At 39.9% G+C, this 20,951-nt stretch overlaps 1 protein-coding gene across 2 annotated transcripts in view; it reads right to left on the reverse strand.

The window, feature by feature from the left end:
- The window catches only part of map2k4a (mitogen-activated protein kinase kinase 4a), a 179,693-nt gene that overhangs the window by 64,846 nt on the left and 93,896 nt on the right, over window positions 1-20,951 (reverse strand). For both annotated transcript variants that reach the window (XM_078225405.1, XM_078225404.1), the window contains 5 exons: window positions 12,905-13,079; window positions 9,651-9,770; window positions 4,547-4,666; window positions 3,132-3,183; window positions 2,026-2,153 (listed from right to left, as the gene is read on the reverse strand). In XM_078225405.1, coding sequence (XP_078081531.1) covers window positions 2,026-2,153; window positions 3,132-3,183; window positions 4,547-4,666; window positions 9,651-9,770; window positions 12,905-13,079 — 595 coding nt within the window. The remainder of the gene's footprint in view (window positions 1-2,025; window positions 2,154-3,131; window positions 3,184-4,546; window positions 4,667-9,650; window positions 9,771-12,904; window positions 13,080-20,951) is intronic.

The following is a 20,951-nucleotide window of genomic DNA, read 5'->3' on the forward strand; positions in this document are numbered from 1 at the left end:
TTTTCTACTCTCAATTCATTCTCCTCCACAATGAGCTGGCAAAACACAGACTAGATAATTGCTTTGCCAAAGACTTGCATTCAGTCCACAAGTCTGACTCAGGCCTCTGGTTGTTTGCCATTTTAATTCTTTGTCCTCTGTTCTTCGTCTCCTGTTCGTATACTGTTCCAGCCAACGTTAACAGAAGTTTGAGGAACAGCATCTTACTCAATTAAGCACTTCACAAACTCCTAATGTGACAGCGAATTCACTAACTTTAGGTCATGACCACTGCCGCTATTTTTCAGACATGATAATGGTTCTGCTGTTGCCATTTACTGCTCCTCGATACTCATCTTACTCGTCCCAACAATACCCTCTTTTCTATTACACCATCATTCCTTTATCATTTATTCCTGCCTTCCACGTCATCACAGACCTCCTTCACTTTCTTAAAACTGCTGCATCTCCAACTTCTTCCAGTTCTGCTGAAAGGGCACTAACTTGAAACATTAACTATTTCTCTCAACTGAGATGCTGCTTCACCTGAATATTTCCAAGTTATTCAGTTTTTAAGTTTCTTAAAAGCTATTCATCTTTTGGAAAAAATCACTGATCCTACATTTTTCCATGGGTGGAAACATCCTCCCAACATTTACACTCTAATCCCCTAAGAATCTTGTATGTTTCTCAAAATCACTACAGTGCAGAAGGCGGTCATTCAGTCCAACAAGTCTGCACCGAGTCTCCAACAGAGATCTATCTCAGGCCCTATCCCCATAACTCCACGTATTTACCCTGCAAATCCTCCCAACCTACAGATCTTGGGACTCGAAGGAGAAATTCAGCATGGCCAATCTACCTAATCTGCACATCATGTGGGAGGAAACCGGAGCACCCAGAGGAAACCCTGCAGATACAGAGAGAATGTACAAACCCCACAAAGAGAGTCACCCAAGGCTAGAATCACCCCGGGTCCCTGGCGCTGAGAGGCAGCTGTGCTAGCCATTGTGTCACCCTCATATCATAACACCTCTCGTTCTTATGAACTCCAAGGAGTACAGGCCCAACCTGTTTAATCTTTCCTCATATGGCAGTCCCTCTACAACCAGGATTAACCTCATAAACCTCATCTGTATTGTCCCCAATGATAATATATCTTTTTAAAATAAGGGAACCCAAACTGTACAGCATTCTAAATGTGGCCTCACTTATACCTTATATAGTTGCAGCAACCCCTCTACTTTTATATTCCAGCCCCCTTGAAATAAAAACTTGCATTCCGTTTGCCTTCCTTACTACGTTTTGCACCTGTTTGCTAGCTTCCTGGGCTTCATGAGCAAGGGCCCCCAGGTCCCTGTGGTTTACAGCCTTCTGCAGTATCTCTATTTAAATAATAATTTGCCTTTAAATGGGCCTTTAAAGGAGGAAATGGTTATTGCAGAATTTGAGCAGAAGATTTCACATGGCAGATAGAGTTTTTTAAAACAACAATATTCCGCCCATATAATCACAGGTTGACAAATTACTCTTCATTTATTAAGTTACCAACTTTCCAAGCCTACAGATAACAAACTATGGTAGATAGAAGTGCTGGCAAGAACATTTGTTTTTTTACGTGACAGTTTATCTTTAAGCCATGCAACAAATGATTTTCCTCAAACAAACCTGCAACATACTCATTGTCAGAGCCACAAAAGCAGCTATTACCGTTAACGGCTCTTGCAGTAAACCCTCCACAAACACACAATCTTGCAAATCTGCTGTATTGATGATTAAATCCTTACTTTCCATATCACTGGAAATAGACATTACATAGATTACGGATTACAAATTCCCCGAAACATTGGGACAAGGCTTAGAAGTTTTGTAATTTTACAAGGCATCACCTGTTATGGCTTTTTAAATATTTCAAACATCCTTTAATTACAAGGATTTTCTTTTCGGAACACCGACTACATGTTTGAAATCACAAAACATTTGCATAGTTCAAACTTCAGCAGATTGGTGAGCAAAACAACTGAAAAGCAAACACTACTGCCTTACTGCCATGTATGGTCGGCATCCTGCATCCCTTGTTTTGGCAATAGAGTCTACTAGTTGTCCACTAATACCAAAATCACAGAGCTTAATATTGCCATTCCTGTCCATAAGAATATTGGAAGGCTTGATATCTGCAACAAAGTCAAACCAAACATGTTAATATAATGCAATAAAATCACCATATTTTACCAAGAACACAAGACTTCCTGCAAAGGGATGAAAATCCCTTTGCGTCAAAGACAAGAGATACAGTTATTCAAATATCCAGTGGAAGCAGGTAATATATATAATATGCTTCTAATAGCAATGCAAAATCCATACTAAGTGAATTATAAAATCTGAGCTTCTCCAGACTCTGAAAATAGCCAATTCACATAACTGCATCACATCAGTTTATAAATTTTACAATCTACACGCTATGCTGAATTATCTGATCACATCCGCGATATTCATATCTATCTTTTGCTCTGTGGACTTGGCAATTTTAAAAATTTAAATCATGAATGCTGACACATCAGAGAACTAGCTCACAGGCACCAGTAGGACAAGGCAGAGGGGACATGCTATTAATGATTATTAACACAACACCCAAAATTTTGAATTCTTTTTTGATGTACTCATCATTTTAGAAATGTCCATTTTTTTAAAAAAACAACTTTGTTAGAGTTGTTGAAGTATCTTTAACTAGGGTGTTCTAACATCCTCCAGCAATTGGAATGACAGATGTAATAGAGAGTCCTACATGCCTGTCACTGTTACATAATCAACATATGGGCCAGAATGCACAGCTGCAGAGCACCCACAAAGAAAATGGCAGATTTGGTCTTGTACTGTCTCTTCCTCAGCTGGAAATCAACTTAACTTTGAAACAAAGTTGATAGCTCATGACAGGTCTTAATTTTGATAATTGTACCAAACAAGTGAATATCCTTTGATATCAGAACAGTAAATGACTGACTGTGTACTTCCAGTATTTACCATATAAAAGAACACATTAATTAGAATGTTTATTATGTATTATGCTAACCATGCATATTTTGATAAATGCTGACAAAAACTAGATTTCAAAATATAATTTTTTTGTTTACTTAAACAGCTCGGACTCTTACCTCGGTGAATTATTTTCAAGTTCTCTTTTAAGTAGTTAAGTGCTTTCACAGTCTGGAAAAAAAACAGATGCATGGAAACTTTATGCAGACTGGTTATAGAGAAACTACATTCAGGCTGCAAACAATTCCAATTGGCATGAACCATAATAGTGCCTGGTGCCGCAAGTTGAAAGATAGAGGCAGCAGGATCTAATTTCCCACCAGATTTAATAAAGTCACTATTGCGAAAATAAGCAATTTATGTTTTTTTCGAGAAATGTCTTTCATATAAAGAAAACCTTTCTCAAACTACCAAATCTAGCTGGAAAAGACTACCAAAAATTCTCTAAATTACCCATTTCAATACAGGCATTGGAATATTAAGTTTCTTTCAAAGTCACTATCTCTCCTCCAGTTAAAAAGAGAGGAAAACTGTTTCTGCAAATTACTAGATTTGTTGCACCAATGCTTCAAAAAGCTTGAAACTTTTTCAAATCATCCAACAAGACATGGATATATATATATATATTTAAAAATATAATTAAATATAAATATACATTAATACAATGATTGGTGATGCTAGTAGTGCAGTTTGTCCATAAAATGCATCGCTGATAAACTAAAGGGTGAGAATTAAATAAAGCAGAAATAGTTTTATCCAAAAATGTTTACCTCATATCTCCATGAATGCACATGAAAATCACGGAGAGAACATGATTGTTTATGAAAATATTTAAACTGCCATAAAAAAGTAGAATAGCAAGTTCCACAGCAAACTAAAGTTAAAAAGTAACTTCTAACAAAATGAAGTTATTCAGTGAGAAGTCTGTAGCACCAACATTGACTATGCATTATCAAAGCAGTTATGGAGAGTCTGACAAGCAACAAAGCAACTTTATCATATTCCTATTTCTCAAGCCAAAGACATTTCATTCATGTTTTGAACCAGGATCAGAATATTAAATCTCAAAAGGACCAACTGGATGCTCAAACTTCGGTCAGTTAAATGTTCTCTTTGATCAAGATAAAATAAATCTAAAATTTTCCCCAAGACTTTAGCTCAAGGAGATTAACACTTTCATGTGCAAGATGATTACAATTTGCAAAATAATTTCACCAGTTAGAGTGAGCAAGTTGGAGTAGCTAATCAGAGCAAATTCAGCCAGTAACTGGACATGGTATTAGTGAAAAGTCATTGCAACACCAGGAATTAACCACTGACAAACCTATTCATTATTGGTAAGCCTTTTTATTTCCATAAACAAAAATGTTGCCTAGGGATTCAAACCATTTTCCCAGAAAACTAAAGTTTAGGCAGACGCTAACTAGCAGTAAAATTAATTTACTATAAATTGTTGCAATCATGTCATATTTCATCATGGAACTATAAATACTAACAGGTAACTGCTATTAACAAAATGCATCAAGTTACTTACAGCTAATGTGATTTTGCCTAAGATCTCCTCTGGGATAACATCATCTAATGCACCATATACATATTTGTAGAATTTGTCAAATGAGGTAGACATGAGCTCCATGCATATCCAACAATCGCCCTAATAAAAACAATTAATAATTAGTCAATCTTCCAACAGTAATTCTGTTTTGCTCAGAGCTCCATGGCTTTTTTGATCTGGGAACTGACTGTGGAAAGTTATCCCTTCATGGAGACAAACAAGATAGGTTATCCATTACTGTAGAAACGCAGTATATTAATCTCTCCAAATAGATGCTCAAGATTGAAAATAATGCATCAGCATCTTCTTGAAGAAATCAGATATCACAATAGCTGTTTGGGTCACCTACTTCAACAGAGAATTGATCTTTCACTTGGAGACAGAACTAGGGTTGGTTGCAAGGAATAGAAAACGTTAGAAGTAATGTAATTAGAAAGGCCCAATAATTTAAGTTAGTGTTGACGGCTCTAATAATGAGAAAAAATCCAGTTAATGTACTTAAACTATTACAATTGCCACTAAGGACAATCTTGTTGCAGTTCGACTGCAGTCATTGGTTTAATTGGTTTCTCCTTTTAGAGCAGTGCAAGTCATCGTTCACTGCATATTTCACTCTGCTGTCAAACTGGAAGAAAGAAGAGCGTTGTTCAATGCTAAAATGCAGGTTCACAGCTATTTTAACAGCCAAATGCTGGTGACCTAGCTTTCTTGGCTCTTTACAGCTATGAAAAACACAAGCAATCTGGCAAACGTTGGAAATTTAAAACAAGTTGCCTTTACGTTAGTTTCAGCTGCAAACAGTCAATGTGAGGATAAAACAATGGAGGAATATTGTATGGATGCAGGCTTACATCTGTACCCAAATTATTATTTAGAATTCAGTTACCTTTTCAATGCAAAGCTGATACTATTTATTATCTTATTTCTGATCAAAAAAGTTATCAGTGTGATGGCTACATTATTCTGAGCCAAGTACATGATCAGACAAGATACATGTCTAGACTGAACTACAATCTGTGGGATAACAATTGGCGAGCTAAGGGTGACCATTTACCCCAAGTTTCTCCATTCTGTCTCTAAGTGATTCCCATCTCCCCATATCTCAGCACTTCAACTTACCTTCCCATTCCTACTCCAGCCTCAATCTTTCATCTCCGATACCAAGATCGTCACAAACATCAAGTAAGATTTAGAAATATTATTTTACCTTTCTGCTGGGCATTTTGCAACCCAACTGAATGAACAGCAACTTTGGTGCTGTTGATGTGGGATTGTGTCCAGGGAAGGAGGTGGGAAGGCAGATTGACATTCTGCACATATACTCTCAGGACATTACTCGAGAGGGTCGTAGCAGAAGGGTAGAGAATCTGTCTGTGCTGTTGGCATCAGTCTGCTGCACGAGATTGATGTATCCGCTGTGATTCCAACATTTTCAATTCAGCAACTTGTATTTATCCAAAGTGCTTCAATGTAATAAAACATCCCAAGGTGCTTCACAAGGGTAGCAAGCAAATGATACTGAGCACTGAAAATAATGTAGCTGCCTCTAATGGAACGTTAATTCCAATAATTGTATTTTGAAGAGTCTGACGTTGGCCTGTACCTTAAAACAGGTTTATTACCAAGACAGCAAAGTCACAGACACTCCGTAAACTGGTTTATATACGTATACAATGATTCCCTAATCCTTCCGCAATTTGGTGACACCAGTGCTTAATTATCAACTTTTTAAAGCATGCATTTCATTGCAACACAAATTCAACATTAACATGGAAGAAATCAAATAAGGAGGTTTCAAGGCAGATGACCAAAAACTTGGTCAAAGAGCTCAGTTTTAAGGAATGCCCTAAAGCAAGGAGAAGTTGCTTTTATTTGGCCGGGGAGATGGGGAGCTGGGAATTCCAGGGCTTAAGGCTTCATTGTCTGAAGGCATAGCCAAGAATGGGGGATCAATATAAATCGGAATGTTCAAGAGATCAGAATTAGGGGGTGGCGGAGATTACAGAATTAGAAAGAGGCGAGTTCCTGGTGGGGTTTGAAAGGAAGGATGCATTTTAAAATTGACGCACTGTTTAACAGGAAGACAGTCTAGGTCAGCAAGCGGGTAGTGATAAGCAAACAGGGTTTGGAGCTAGATAGGTCTCATGCAGCAGAGGTTTGGATGGCCTCAAGCTTATGCAGGATAGAATGTGGGAGGCTGGCCAGGAGTGTGTTGGAACAGTCAAGTCTAGAATTTAAAAAGGCATGGATGAGGGTTTTAGCAGCAGATGAGCTGAGGCAGGGGCAGAATTCGGCAATGTTTTGGTGATAGAAATAGGCAGTCTTAGCAATTGCATAGATGTGTGGTCAAAAGTTTGTTGAAGTCAAATACAACACCAAGGTTACAAAATGTCTGGTTCAGAATTTCCAGGAAGACTGATGGAGATGGTGCCGAGACAGTCACATTTCTGGCACCAAACAAAAATGGCTTTGGTCTTCTCAATATTTAAATGGAAGAATTTTCTGATCATCTAGTACTGGATTTCAGACAAGCTGTTTCTTGGGAGGCAAAGGTCTAGTGGTATTATTGCGACACTATTAATCCAGAAACTCAGCTAACGTTCTGGGGAACTGGGTTCAAGTCCTGCCACGGCAGATGGGGAGGAATTGAATTAAAAAACACCTCTGGAATTAAAAATCTACTGATGATCATAAAACCATTGTCGGAAAAACCTATCTGGTTCACTAATGTCCTTTAGGGAAGGAAATCTGCCATCCTTATCTAGTTTGGCCTACACATGATTCTAGAGCCACAGCAATGTGGTCGACTCTCAACTGCCCTTTGAAATGGCCTAGCAAGCCATTCAGTTGTATCAATCGCTCAAGGACATCGGGGGATGGGCAATAAATGCTGGGCAGCCAGCAACGCCCATGTTAAGTGCTGATTCAGTATTGTGGCGGGGACAGAAACCTAATTGGAGGGATTCAAATATAGAATTCAGAAAAATATGGGCACAAATTTGGGAGGTGTTGAAACATTTAAGGTATTGAAAGGAAAGAGTTCGGAATGGTAGCTTGAAATGAAGGAGGGATCAAGGGTTGATTTTTTGTGAATAAGTGCGATGGCAGATTTGAAGGAGATGGGGACAGAATCTGAGAGAGAAACTTTAATACCAGCTCACATGGGAGCCAGGAATGGAAGCAAAATATTGTGGACACTGGAAACCTCAAATATAAACAGAAAGAAAGGCCAGAGGCCTGAACATTAACTCTAATTCTCTCTCCACAGATGTTGCCAGACCTGATACAACTGAATAGCTTGCTAGACCATTTCAGAGGGTAGCTGAATATTTCCAGCATTTTCTGTTTTTAAGCCAGGAATAGAAGTTGGGCAGACAGTAGTATATTTGTAATATGATTGAGACAGAAGAACATGGATCTCAAGGGCAATCTTGGAGAGGGCACAAGATGAGATAGACAGACAGACACGGATTCAAAACTAGGTCCGAGGGGAAAATGGCACGAGGCAGTTAATCAGATGCTCAATCTTGTGACTAAGAAATTGATGAGCTGTTCTTGGTGTTGAGGATGGAGGAGACAGAGGAGATGGATTTAGGATGGGATGAAGGGTTTGGGGGGGCGGGGGGAGGTGACCAGGGAGGTTCCCGGCAGGGGATGGGTGATGACAAGTCATCACCACGGTGAAGGGGTAGATGTGAGGGAAGCCCTCAGTGACAGGATGGTGGAAACGATGCTTTTAATGGGCATAAGGGTATTGAGTGTGGAGGTGGGGGTAAGGGTATGACTGAGCAGATTGGTGTTTCAGAACTGGCGTGCTGAATGGAGGAGCAATGGTTAGACAGTTGGGATTTTATAAGTGCAGTTATGAGCGACTGGGATAGATTTTCCAACAGGCAGGCCAAGGGAGGAGGAAGGTTTTGGGACCAATACAAAATAGTGATCAGAGATGACCATATATGTGACTGATACAATGGGAGTCGCAAAACCACGTGAAATGGCAAAGTCAAGCAGTTGGCTATGAGGATGGACTGCGGAGTTTAGGGAGGGAACAATTAAGGGGGGGTAGGAGGCCAGTGAACATAGAGGAAAGAGAACACAATGGATTGAGGTGGAGGTTTAAAATCACTTGGTGCCAAAATAGTTGGGAGGAAAGCAGCAAATAAACCTTGAGAAAATTGCCACAATGCTTAGATGGCCAGTACAGAATAAAATCCACCCTCAGTCAGATTACTCCAAAGCTGAGGCAATTCAGCCCAACAGCTCCTACAAACTTTCTTGCTTGTTTCCACCCGTTTTCTCCATTTTACTGCCATTTATCAGTGGGGGCCTCTCACTCTCAGTTATTTGCACATGGATTCATGTCCATCCTTTTCTCACTGATGTGCTCTTGTATATCAACTGAACAGTCTGCTTTCTCCCTACGTTTGTCAATCTTTACTTCATAGAATCCCTGCAGTGCAGAAAATGAACATTCACCTCACCGAGTCTTCACTGACTCTCAAAAGAGCATCCCACCCAGGCCCTCCCCTCCACCCTATCCCCATCCATTTACCCTGGCCAATCTACCTAACCTGCACATGTTTGGAGTGTGGGAGGAAACCGGAGCACCCGAAGAAAACCCACACAGACACGGGGGGAATGTGTAAACTCCACACAGACAGTGGCCCAAGGCCGGAATTGAACTTGGATCCCTGGTGCTAGTGATAACCACTGTGCCACCATGCTGCCCCAGATCTGGAAAGTTCCTTTTGGGAACAGAAATATGAATCATTCTTTTCTTTTTACAGATACAGACTGACCTATTGTGGTCTTGCAATACTTTGTTGCTTGTTGCCTAATATTTGAAGTTCAAAGTAGGAGGACAGTTGCTGTCACTGAGCTTTTTTCTTTAAAATTACAAGCAGTCCTTACTCTAAACCAAGCTTTATAATGTAACTATATATTCTGTACAAGTTTTTCAGTCACTGCACTTAAAAAGTTTAGCTTGAATATCAATTCAATTGAGCTGCGTATACTGAACTGATAGTTAGATCCCCAACTGCATTTTGATGCTTCAAATAGATAATTTTCTCATTTCTCTCACCTCTCTGAAGAGCGCTCCATAAAACTGAACAATATATGGACAATCACTACTCCTCATTACAACATCCAGATCCATCAAAAGCTGTTTCTGTTCTTTCTCATCCACCGTTGATCGAATTCGCTGAAAGACAACATTATATCAGAAGAGTTTAATCACTGCGCAATTCATTTTTAAGTAGTTCCCAGATGCTCTCTTTGCTCAGACTAAACATGAACTTCTGTGAACTTAAAATTCTAACCATAAACCGCAGAAGCTGAAGTTTATTGAAAATAAAACATTGAATACTTATGTATACTTTACTGTCAACTTGTATTGAATGTTTCAAACATTTGTAGTTATTTAACTGTTAAGTATAGTACAGGAAATGCCAAATTATAAATGTATTAATATTTACACTTTATGTTTTGATGTGATATGCATCTGGGATTTAAACAACATTGTTAATGTGTGCTGGCTTAAACATCCTTTTACGTGATCTGCTGTTTAATGCTACAGTCACAATGACAGACCGGTAAATTTGAACTAAACTGAGAAACATCATTTATAGTTTCATGTGTTCAGACGACATCTGAAAACTTATATTTCCAAAACATCTAGTTCACACAATCCATCCTGCCGTTAAACTTCAGACATTAATGAGTTCTCCATGGTGTTTAAGTATATATATTAGTAACTCAAGGAGGCTTACATTAACACTACAATGAAGTTACTGTGGAAATCCCCTAGCATTTAACAGCTAAATAAGGTTATACAACCAATAGTTGAGTCATACATACTAGGTAGGTTCAATAGCTGACGTTTGCAGAGTTAGCTGATCTGTTGCTATTGGACATATATTTGAGATAGAAGAATCACCGTCAGTTAACTTGTCGTGCAAAGCAACAACTTGTCGTGCAAAGCAACAACTTGTCGTGCAAAGCAACAACTTGTCGTGCAAAGCAACAACTTGTCGTGCAAAGCAACAACTTGTCGTGCAAAGCAACAACTTGTCGTGCAAAGCAACAACTTGTCGTGCAAAGCAACAACTTGTCGTGCAAAGCAACAACTTGTCGTGCAAAGCAACAACTTGTCGTGCAAAGCAACAACTTGTCGTGCAAAGCAACAACTTGTCGTGCAAAGCAACAACTTGTCGTGCAAAGCAACAACTTGTCGTGCAAAGCAACAACTTGTCGTGCAAAGCAACAACTTGTCGTGCAAAGCAACAACTTGTCGTGCAAAGCAACAACTTGTCGTGCAAAGCAACAACTTGTCGTGCAAAGCAACAACTTGTCGTGCAAAGCAACAACTTGTCTTCCCAGCTGCCGCTGATAGCAAGCCATAGCTAGTTTAGCTTAAGTTGTAGCAGTGGAACCTGTGCTGCATCTTTGGTCATCATAAAAAGTGGTTCAAGTCAGTGTAGTAGTGGGGGCACTACAAAAATGTGTAGGTATATGGCAACACAGTGGCAGAAAATAACCATTACCTGTGGAATCACATCGTAGCAGGTAAGCAATGCTTCTCCACTGTGCAAGAATCACACTAATGCCATTAGGCTGAAGGTATGGTTACTAAATTTGCTGATGACAAAGATAGGTAGGAAAGTAAGTTAAGAGGATAAAGATAGGTTAAGCAAGTGGACAAAAAAAAGGAGTATAATTTGGGCAAATGTGAAATTGTCTATTTTGGCAAGAAGAATAAAAAAGCTCATTATCTAAATGGTGAGAGATTGCAGAGTTCTGAGGTGTAGAGGGATCTGGGTGTCCTGGTGCATGAATCACAAAAGGATAGTAGACAGGTACTGCAAGTAATTAGGAAAGCTAATAGAACGTGAGGGGAATCAATTACAAACTTAGGAAGGTTATGCTTCAGTTGTACAGGACATTGGTGAGACCACATCTAGAGTATTGTGTACAGTATTGGTCTCCTTAACCGAGGAAAGATGTAAATGCATTACAAGCAGTTCAGAGGTGGTTTACTGGACTACCACAAATGGGCAGGTTGTCTTATGAGGAAAGGTTGGAGAGGTTAGGTTTGTAACTGCCAGAGTTCAGAAGACTAAGAGGCGACTTGGTTGAAACCTTTAAGATCTTGAGAGGTATTGACTGGGTGGATGTGGAGAGGATGTTTTCTCTTGTCGGAAAATCTGGAACCAGGGGCCACTGTTAAAAACAAAGGGATAGCGTATTTAAGACGGAGATGAGAAGAATATTTTTTTTTTTGAGAGGGTCGTGAGTCTCTGCAACTCTCTTACTCAAAAGGCAATGAAAGCAGAATCTTTGAATAATTTTAAGGCAAAGCGTGATAGGGGGGTGGTGAAAGGTTATCAGGGATAGGGAAGAATGTGGGGTTGAGGTTACAATCAGATCAGCCATGATTTTATTAAATGGTGGAGCTGGCTCGAGGGGCTGAATGGCCTACTCCTGCTCCTAATTTGTAATTCCTGAACGGCATGCTTAAAATAGTTTGCCAAAAATTAAAACTGAAGCATCAAGGGACATGCTGAAAGCACTGCTCAAGGGACTTGCTAAAAGCCTGGTAAGTATGATACTTACCAACAAATCCAATGATTAAATCTAGGGGAAGCTTTTTTCCCTCAAACAATAGATAGAATGTGGTACTTGTTACCCCATGGAATAGTTGAGACAAATAGCACACATGCTTAAGGGAAAAACTAGCTAAGAGCATGCTGGAGAAAGGAATAGATGTGTGTGCAGATATGTTAGAAGTAGGGTGGAAAGATGGTTGCAGTGAGCAAAATCTCCAGCATAGACAATTGGGCCAAACATCATGTTCCCAGCAGTATAAATTTTATCATATGTAAATTGTGTCTTCCAGGTAACTGGTTTCAGCCAGCCCTGGGAATTTTACATGTAGCCTACAAAACCTGGTGGTACCAGGTTTTGTAGGCTACATGTGGTCAAATGTACCTAGAAAGGTTACAAAGAGATTTGACACAGCAAATGAAAAAATATCTCACTGCTACAATGAGGATACTAGTCTGAAATTGGGAGTTAAACTACTGGGACAAAGTGAAAGCATGCTACTGAGCAACTAGTTGCACTGCACTAGAATTGGAACCAGTTGATGCTGACAGTCCAGGACTGGTATTCCTGATCTCCAGAAAATAGGGATAATAAAATTAAAAACATTTAATAGCTTTGGTTCCAAATACATTTGTCTGCTTATTACAATAAACATAAGATTCTATTGATCTTTAAGGTGTATGTCAGGATGCTTTTCACAGAATTGAGCTTAAAGGTGATGTAATTGCTTACTTTCACAGCCATAACCTGTCCGCTTGGGTTGTGGATCATTTTGTTCACAGAACCATAGGCTCCACGTCCTATTTCCCCAAGGTCCTTTAGATCATCTGCAGTGAAGTCGTACAACTGTTCTGGAGAGATTTTCAATTTCCCTGAAGATTCAATGCTATGGGTTCGCAGCCTTTCTCTGCAACAGGATTTCAAGAATGACCATTAGAACGAGAGAAATGTTACATACATAATCAGCTGCATTCTTAATTGCTCGTTTATACCCTTCCTTTTCCCTGCCTGGTGTTACTGAGTTATGGCTCAGTTCATTATACTTTCCGATTTACCTGCAAGTCTCAGCCATGGTAGCAGGTAGAAATCCATGTGCCACATATGCAAGGCACTAATGCATTTAGACTGGTTTCACGTACAGATACCTGCAGTTACCTCTATCAATGGCAACTTAATGGTGGGCTAGTTACTTTGCTATCAGTCACGTCAGCTGACTTCAACACAGATGCTCTTAGAAGGTTTGTAAATCAGGAAACACTGCATTTCCTGATCTAGTAATGTGAAGTTAGGCAGGTATCTTGGCTGGGCTAAGTTAATTGACGAGTTCTAACCTGCAACTTTGAGATTCTGCATTGCTTGGTATCACACCAGTAACACACCATATTGATCCAATATCTACTGCAGTATCTTATCGGTATTCATAAAAATCACCATCCAAATCAGTTTGTGCTACATTGCTAGTTGAAGTAAATGGATCATGATGGAACAGATTTAAATATTAATACATAGATGCTTCACCCCACTCAGTAACAAATCTCACTTAACAATTAGGAAAGTTTGGGAATATACTTTGCATTAAGATGGAGTGCACTGGGGGAAAATAATAATATTGTCTTTGTCGAAGTGAACAATTAGTGTTTCCGCAAGATTCACATAGATAGCAGTGCACGAACTGGTTAGAATTTTGGAAATCACGTCCCTTTCAAACTACAGAGCAGAATACCAGTACCATTGTTGCTAATATTTTGCATGTTATACCAAAAGAAAAAAATCCTTTCAATGAAGCATAAATCATAAAATTAATTAAGGCAGAATGGGTGCATCCCCGCCCCATGGAATCACAAATAGAATTGTGAAGTTTTTACTTCAGAAATCCAATTTTCTGAGAACTCAGTAAAACAGAATATCTTAAAGTTTATAGAGTCTAATATTTTCTCAAAACCCCAGGTTTCGTCACTTAAATAAATAAATTCAAAATGATTCCAAAAGGCTGCTCTCTGTCATGCAAAAGGCAATCCTGAACACATTTCCCATCTAACCAAACACTAAAAATAGAACTAAATTCAATCTGAAACAGTAACATACTCTACACAGAATTACTTAGATTCTAATCACCACAAGCTATTTTAAGTAAATGCAATGACAATCATATGACAGTGGGGAAAATGAATCCACCTACTACCTGCAAGCGCATAATTACCAATTTTCAACCCTACAAAGCTTGTTATAAAATTACATCTTCAAAAAAAAAGCTGGAATATTTCTGCCTCTATCCAGTTCACCCAAAAAGTAACAAACTGGAGCTTCCAAGCTCTGTAATTAGGTTAATTTTTATTAGGGAAAATTTCCTCCCGACCGCCATCTACAATTGGGGTTGACAACATTTTCCCATGTAATATTCTGTTAGAAAAACTTTCAATCAAGTGCAGTACATCAGACAAAAAGGATCATCTACAGCTATTTCTAACAGGTATTAGATAAATGTCCTTTCATGAACTGAAGCAAAACTTACTTTTTGCAACTCCATACTGAAGAACCAAGACACACAAACTGTTAGACCATATGTGCTGTGTCAACAACCAAGACCCCAAGGCATTTATCAATGCTACTGAAACCTCATCATGCATGGGAAAGATTTTCATGCAGCTGTCAAAACTTAAACATATACATCAGATCTTTCACACCTCCCAAAATAACTATAGCTCTAGTATTACTGACTTCCCCTGCAATACTGCTACTGTTTGTTGCATCAACGTGCAATGTCTGTAAACCTATTCATGCAGGCAAGAAAAAAATCTACACAAGGGCATCCACTGTCGGTCAAAGGATGATGGCTCTCACATAGGTTGAGGAAGGAATGTGCACCAATTCACAAACGTTTTTTACACAATGCTATTTTGGTCAGGTTTGATTTGAGCTCTGTATTTATTAATACACAAAAATTTCACAGCGTAAAGATTGCTTACTACGACACAATATTACTACATACCTGAATTTTATAAAGCATCCCAATTATTTTCTAATAAGTACATCACTGAACTTCATTATCCCCTACAGTGCTACTTGTTTTTCTTAAGCTATTTCACTCATTAGCATCCTGTGCCAAAAATAATTAGCATTGCATTTAATGGTTTTTTAAAGTTTATTATTGTTACAAGTAGGCTTACATTAACACTGCAATGAAGTTACTGTGAAAATCCCCTAGTCGCCATGCTCTGGTGCCTGCTCGGGTACACAGGAAGAATTTAGCATGGCCAATGCACCTAACCAGCATGTCTTTTGGACAGTGGGAGAAAACCGGAGCACCCGGAGGGAACCCGCGCAGACAAGGGGAGAACATGCAAACTCCGCACAGTGGCCCAAGCCAGGAATCGAACTTGTGTTCCTGGTGTTGTGAGGCAGCAGTGCTAACCGCTGTGCTGCCCATAGGTGGCAGGTACCAAGATACACAAGTACAAAGACAAGCATATAAGGGCATGTCATACAAAGGTTAGTACAGTAAATACCAACAAATTTCATACAATTTTCATGTTAAGAGCTAGAAACCAATTGCTAATATTTGGACTAGAAAACTTCTTAAATGCTTTTAAGGTCCAGGCTCCAAACACCTGTCAACATATCGTCTATCTTTGGTACCCTTAGCATCACAACCTGTTATACACCCCTACTGATATATGTTACTGTCCAATTGTTCATTAGTTTTGTCACCATTAAAGTTTGCTACATTTTTCCCTTTTATCAGTCTGCCAGTTGGGAGGTTGGAGGATTTTCTTTGATGCAATATCATGCAGCATTAGTTTTGCCAAGTTCCACTGCTTGAAGTTTGAAAAAGCTGATCTTGGGATCCAAACTTCTATCTAAAATTCAACTGATGAAACTATTTTTCACTTCAAGACTGCCAGTTGGTGGGTCAGAAATGGAAAACAGACAAGCTTAGTGGGCCAAAAAGTCTCTTCCACTTACTAAACTCACATGACATTATTAATTTAGGTAAAAAGTGCAATTATCAAGGAATAACTACTTGAAAAATGTGATGAGGTGAAATAAGCTCAAGTAAATCTGCCTTTGAGGCGCTTGCATTAGAACAAATCTAACACGTACTGCTTGAAGGAAAATCTTTATTTTGCTGCAGGGGTCCTATTTTCTCATTCTAAATTGATAAATCTACAGCTTAAATGTATTTGTCACCTATAAAAAGTCACGGAGATAGCCAGGGCAGGAATCTGAAGCTCAATTAACACTGCACTTTTCTTGATTATTTATTAATGTCTCAAGTAGGCTTATATTAACACTGCAATGAAGTTAGTGAAAATCCCTGTAGTTGCCTTACTCCAACACTTCCACCACTGAGGGAGAATTTAGCATGGCCAATGCACCTAGCCTGTACACTTTTCGGACTGTGGGAGGAAACCAGAGCACCCGGAGAACGCAGAGAACGTGCAGACTCTACATAGACAGTGACCCAAGCTGGGAATCGAACCCAGGTCCCTGGCGCTGGGAGGCAGCCGTGCTAACCACCATGTCGCCCATCTGTTTAGGTTTATGAAACAAAGCATTGTAAAGTGAATTTCACTAATACACTGGACAGGATACACTGCTTGATATTCACATTGTACATACAACAAAAGTACAGGTCAACATCCTGACCTCAGTGAGCTGATAGCCATCACAGGAACGTGGCTGCCTTTTGAGAAAAGGCCCCATTTACACACATTTCAACAGAGTTTAGAAAGGATCAAGTAGGTGTGTTTCCACCTTCGTGAGAAACAGAATGAAAGTAGTAGATCATAACACTGGAAATGGTGACTCTGCCTTCATGTGGAGTTCATCAGAAATACCCAAGTACTTTGATTTATGTTGCAGAAATCAAACAATGGAGAAATGGGTCTGTAGCATCTAATCACCAAGACTGCCTGTAACAAGGTGTGTGGGGGGGGGGGGGGGGGGGGGGGGGGGGAGAGAGAGAAGGGTTCCAATTGGCTACTTATGAGGTAGCAAACAGGGGATAGACTCAACTCAAAACACTGAGCCTCAGACAGGATTTCTTAGATTTTTAAAACATTTTTACATGGGATGTGGGCATTTATTGCCCATCCCCAATTCCCTCAGCCCTGGGTTGGAGTGGCTTGCTAGTCCCATTTAAGAGTCAAGCACATTGCTCTGGAGTCACATGTAGGTCAGACCAGGTAAGGATGGCAGATTTCCCTCCCTAAAGGTCATTAGTGAGCAGATGGGATTTTACAACAACCGGCAAGGGCTTCATGATCACTGGACTTTTCATTACAGATTTTTATTAGTGGGATTTGAACCCGGGTGCCTGGAACATCACACTGGGTCTCTGTATTATGAATCCAGTGACAGCACTACTACACTACTGTATTTCTTATAGTACATATCCTGCTAAAAGTGTAGAACAATGAGAATGTAAGATCATATTCTCCTTTTCATGCAAAATAAGTCTAATTATAACTATAGAATTTTTATTCATTTAATGTACAGTATTCATTTACAAAAGTTAATTGTGGAGGAGGTAACCTCAGAGGCCTCGGATTCTTGCACTGGCCCTAAAGGCAACAAACTAGTTTTCTATAATTTTCAGGAGTATGACTGCTTTGATGTGGTTGAAAGCGCAAAAATGACGTGCAAACACTGCAGTGTAAACAACCAATGGATTATCTTAATATATCCCTATATAGAATGCTAGCCTTTACTGAAACTAAATTACCGCTTCACTAGGTTCATCTTGGGTCCACATATGTTCTCAGGTGCAAGAGTAATAGGATATATATCAACTTAATTTAAAACATGTTCTCGACAATAGTCATCTGCTCGATTCCCAAATTAATTTATCTGGAATATGTTTGCAGACTGAGCACAAGTCAAAAACCAGACATAAAAATAATAATTACACATGACTTCTATGAACCCTAAAGTGTAAATAGTCTCAAATTGCCAGCACCAACAGCAACAAAAAGTTATTCAAAGGTATGGGACTTACTTTTACCAGAGGGCATGAAAAGTGGGGTACGGGTGGATAGAAAAAGAATAGCATTTTTAAACAGCTTTTTGAGAGATTTTCAAAAAATATCCCAGGGTGCTTCACAGGAGCTTTACAGAACAAAATATTATACCAAGGTGCAAGGAAATGTTAGATCAGATGTCTAAAAGTTTGAAAAGTGTTTAAGTATTATCTAAAAGATAGAAAGAAAGATAGTAAGATGGAAAGGTGAAGGAGGGAAATCAAGAGCTTAGGATCTAGGCAATTGAAGGCATGGCCATATCATTGGCGGAGCCATTAAAGTTGGGGCATCTCAAGAGGCCAGAATTAAAGGACTGCTGATATCTCAAAGTTGTAGGGCTGGAGGAGATTCCCCAGATAAGAAGGGGTGAGGCCACAGAGAGATTTGAAAACTAGGATGAAAATTTTAAAATCAAGTTGCTGCTTGGCCAGGGGCCAACAATGGGTAAACAGGACTTGGTGTGAGTTAAGAACAGGCAGTAGAGTTTTGGGTCAGCTCATTCTGAGAGAGTACGATATGGGAAACCAACTAGCTACGCATTGGAATAGACTAATCCAGATGTTTCAAAGGTATGAATAAGATTTTCAGTAAATCATGAGCTGAAATAGGGGCAAAACCAAGTGGTGGTAAGAGGTGGAAATCACTGATGCTAGTGATGGCGGACATGTACAATTGGAAAGTCAGCTTGGGGTCAAATTTGGCACCAAGGTTTCAAACAGACTAGTTTAGTATCAGAGTTTGGCCAGAGAGGATAGAGTCAGTAGCCAGGGAATGAAATTTGTAATGGGAACCAAATGGCTTCAGACGTCCCAATATTTAATCTGAGGAAATTTCTGCTCATCCTGTACTGGGTATTGGTTAAACAGCCTCATAATTCAGCAACTGTGCAGTAGTTGTGAGAGATAGTGTTGGTAGAGCTGGTGACGGTGAATATGAGATAACTAACAGTGTTTTCTGATCATGTCACCAAAGGGTGGAAACCAGAGGGGGTCCAAGGATAAATCTTTTGGGGAAATAGCAGACGTAACAGTGCAGAATAAAAAGAGAAGCCATTGCAATGGGTACTCTGGAGATGATTAGATAGATAAGAATAGAACACAAGAGCTGGATGACTGTGGAGAGGCGAAGGAGGAGGATGGTGTAGTCGACTATCAAAAACTGCAGACTGGTCGAGAAAGACAAGTGTGAAAGTTTACCTTCATCGCAGTCAATTTGTGACTGATGAGAGCAGTATCGGCAGTTTGGCACGGGCAGAGACCTGAGTGGAGGGGTTCAAACATGAACAACCTGCAAAAATGGGCATTCAATTGGGAGGAGACAACATGCTCAAGGAATCTGAAGAGAAGAGAGGTTGGAGACGGGGTGGTAGTTTGTAAAGTCAGTGGGGTCAAATATTGCTTTGTTGAGAAGTGGGATGATGATTGCAAATTTAACGGAAAGAGGGATAAAACATGAAGATGCAAAATCATTAACAACATTAGTCAACTTGGAGGGGGGAAGCTGGTGGACAGTAGTTTCGTGGGAATAGGTCAAGGGAGCATAAGGTGGATTTTGTGATGAGCTTGGAGAAGGCACGAGAAGAGGTAGAAGTAGTAAAGAAAGATGCGAGTTCAGGGTTTGGACAGGGAGCATGTCAGAGCAAATTTGGCAAGTGGGCTAGTGGAAAGACAGGCACAGTAGAGGCAGATGATTGGATCACATCAACCTTAGTGAGAAGACACTCCATGAGCTCCTCTCATGTTGCCGAAAGCTAAAGCAGAAGATACAGGGCAGAAGGGGTGACAAAGACTGTTTTGCAAATGGGAAAAGAAGCCAGGGATTGTCTTGGCATTTCAGGATGATCCTAGAATGATCGTTTTTATCAGGCGAGAGCAGGATTTGATCACTTTTAATGTGGTCCAACCAGATCTGGCAGTGGATGGCTAAACTGCTCACCATAACCTTTTGAGTTTGCATTCCTTGGACCATCAGTTGAAAGGCAGACATACGAAGTATGTTATTAAGTGAATTGGGCAATAATCTTTTTCAGGGGCAGATACAGGAGGAAGGTTGGGACATGGAAAAGGTTTGTGGGTGGAGAGTGATATAAGGAAGTAACCGGAGATGGCTTTGTGATTGATATGATGGGCAGGTTGGTGCATGGTTTGGTGGGTTTACATGGAGGGAGAGGTTCAGGGAAGACAAAGGGCAGTGAACTCGAGAGAGCAAGGATGAGTTGAGATGGAGCTTAAAATCATCAAGGAAGAAAAGTGTTTGGTTCAGAGGGTGAAGGACGGAGGCAGTGAAGAGATCTTGATATGAAAATTGTTATTGTATTTGCAAAGTGACTGGAGAATAATGATTTTGAATGAGATGAGAGAGGAATGGAATACGGTGAGGTGCTCAAAGGAAGGGCAAGTGTTAGAGGAGTAGGGGGTCAGGCCAAGATGTGATCTGGTGACATGCGCCACACTGTCACCGCGAGTTTAATGTTTGGAACATAGCCAGGAGGAGGGTTCAAGGTCCTTGATCACAAGTGAACAGGTGAGGGGGCAGAATCCACAGACTCAGCAGTGGGAGAAGTGAGTTGGACAGGATGGCGATTGGCAAGATTGTTAGGTGCACTGGGCAGTAAGGTCAGTGAGAGATTGGAATGAGGTAATCAGAGTTGCTGCTTGATACAGCATTGATTAACTCTATGAGCCCTCTGGAGGATTCTAAGAGTGGCACAGAGGGAAGCTGGCGTGGTGGCAACAAAGCAGGAAGGTCAAGGATTACTG

This window comes from Mustelus asterias, chromosome 12, assembly GCF_964213995.1.
Source record: "Mustelus asterias chromosome 12, sMusAst1.hap1.1, whole genome shotgun sequence".
NCBI lineage: Eukaryota > Metazoa > Chordata > Chondrichthyes > Carcharhiniformes > Triakidae > Mustelus > Mustelus asterias.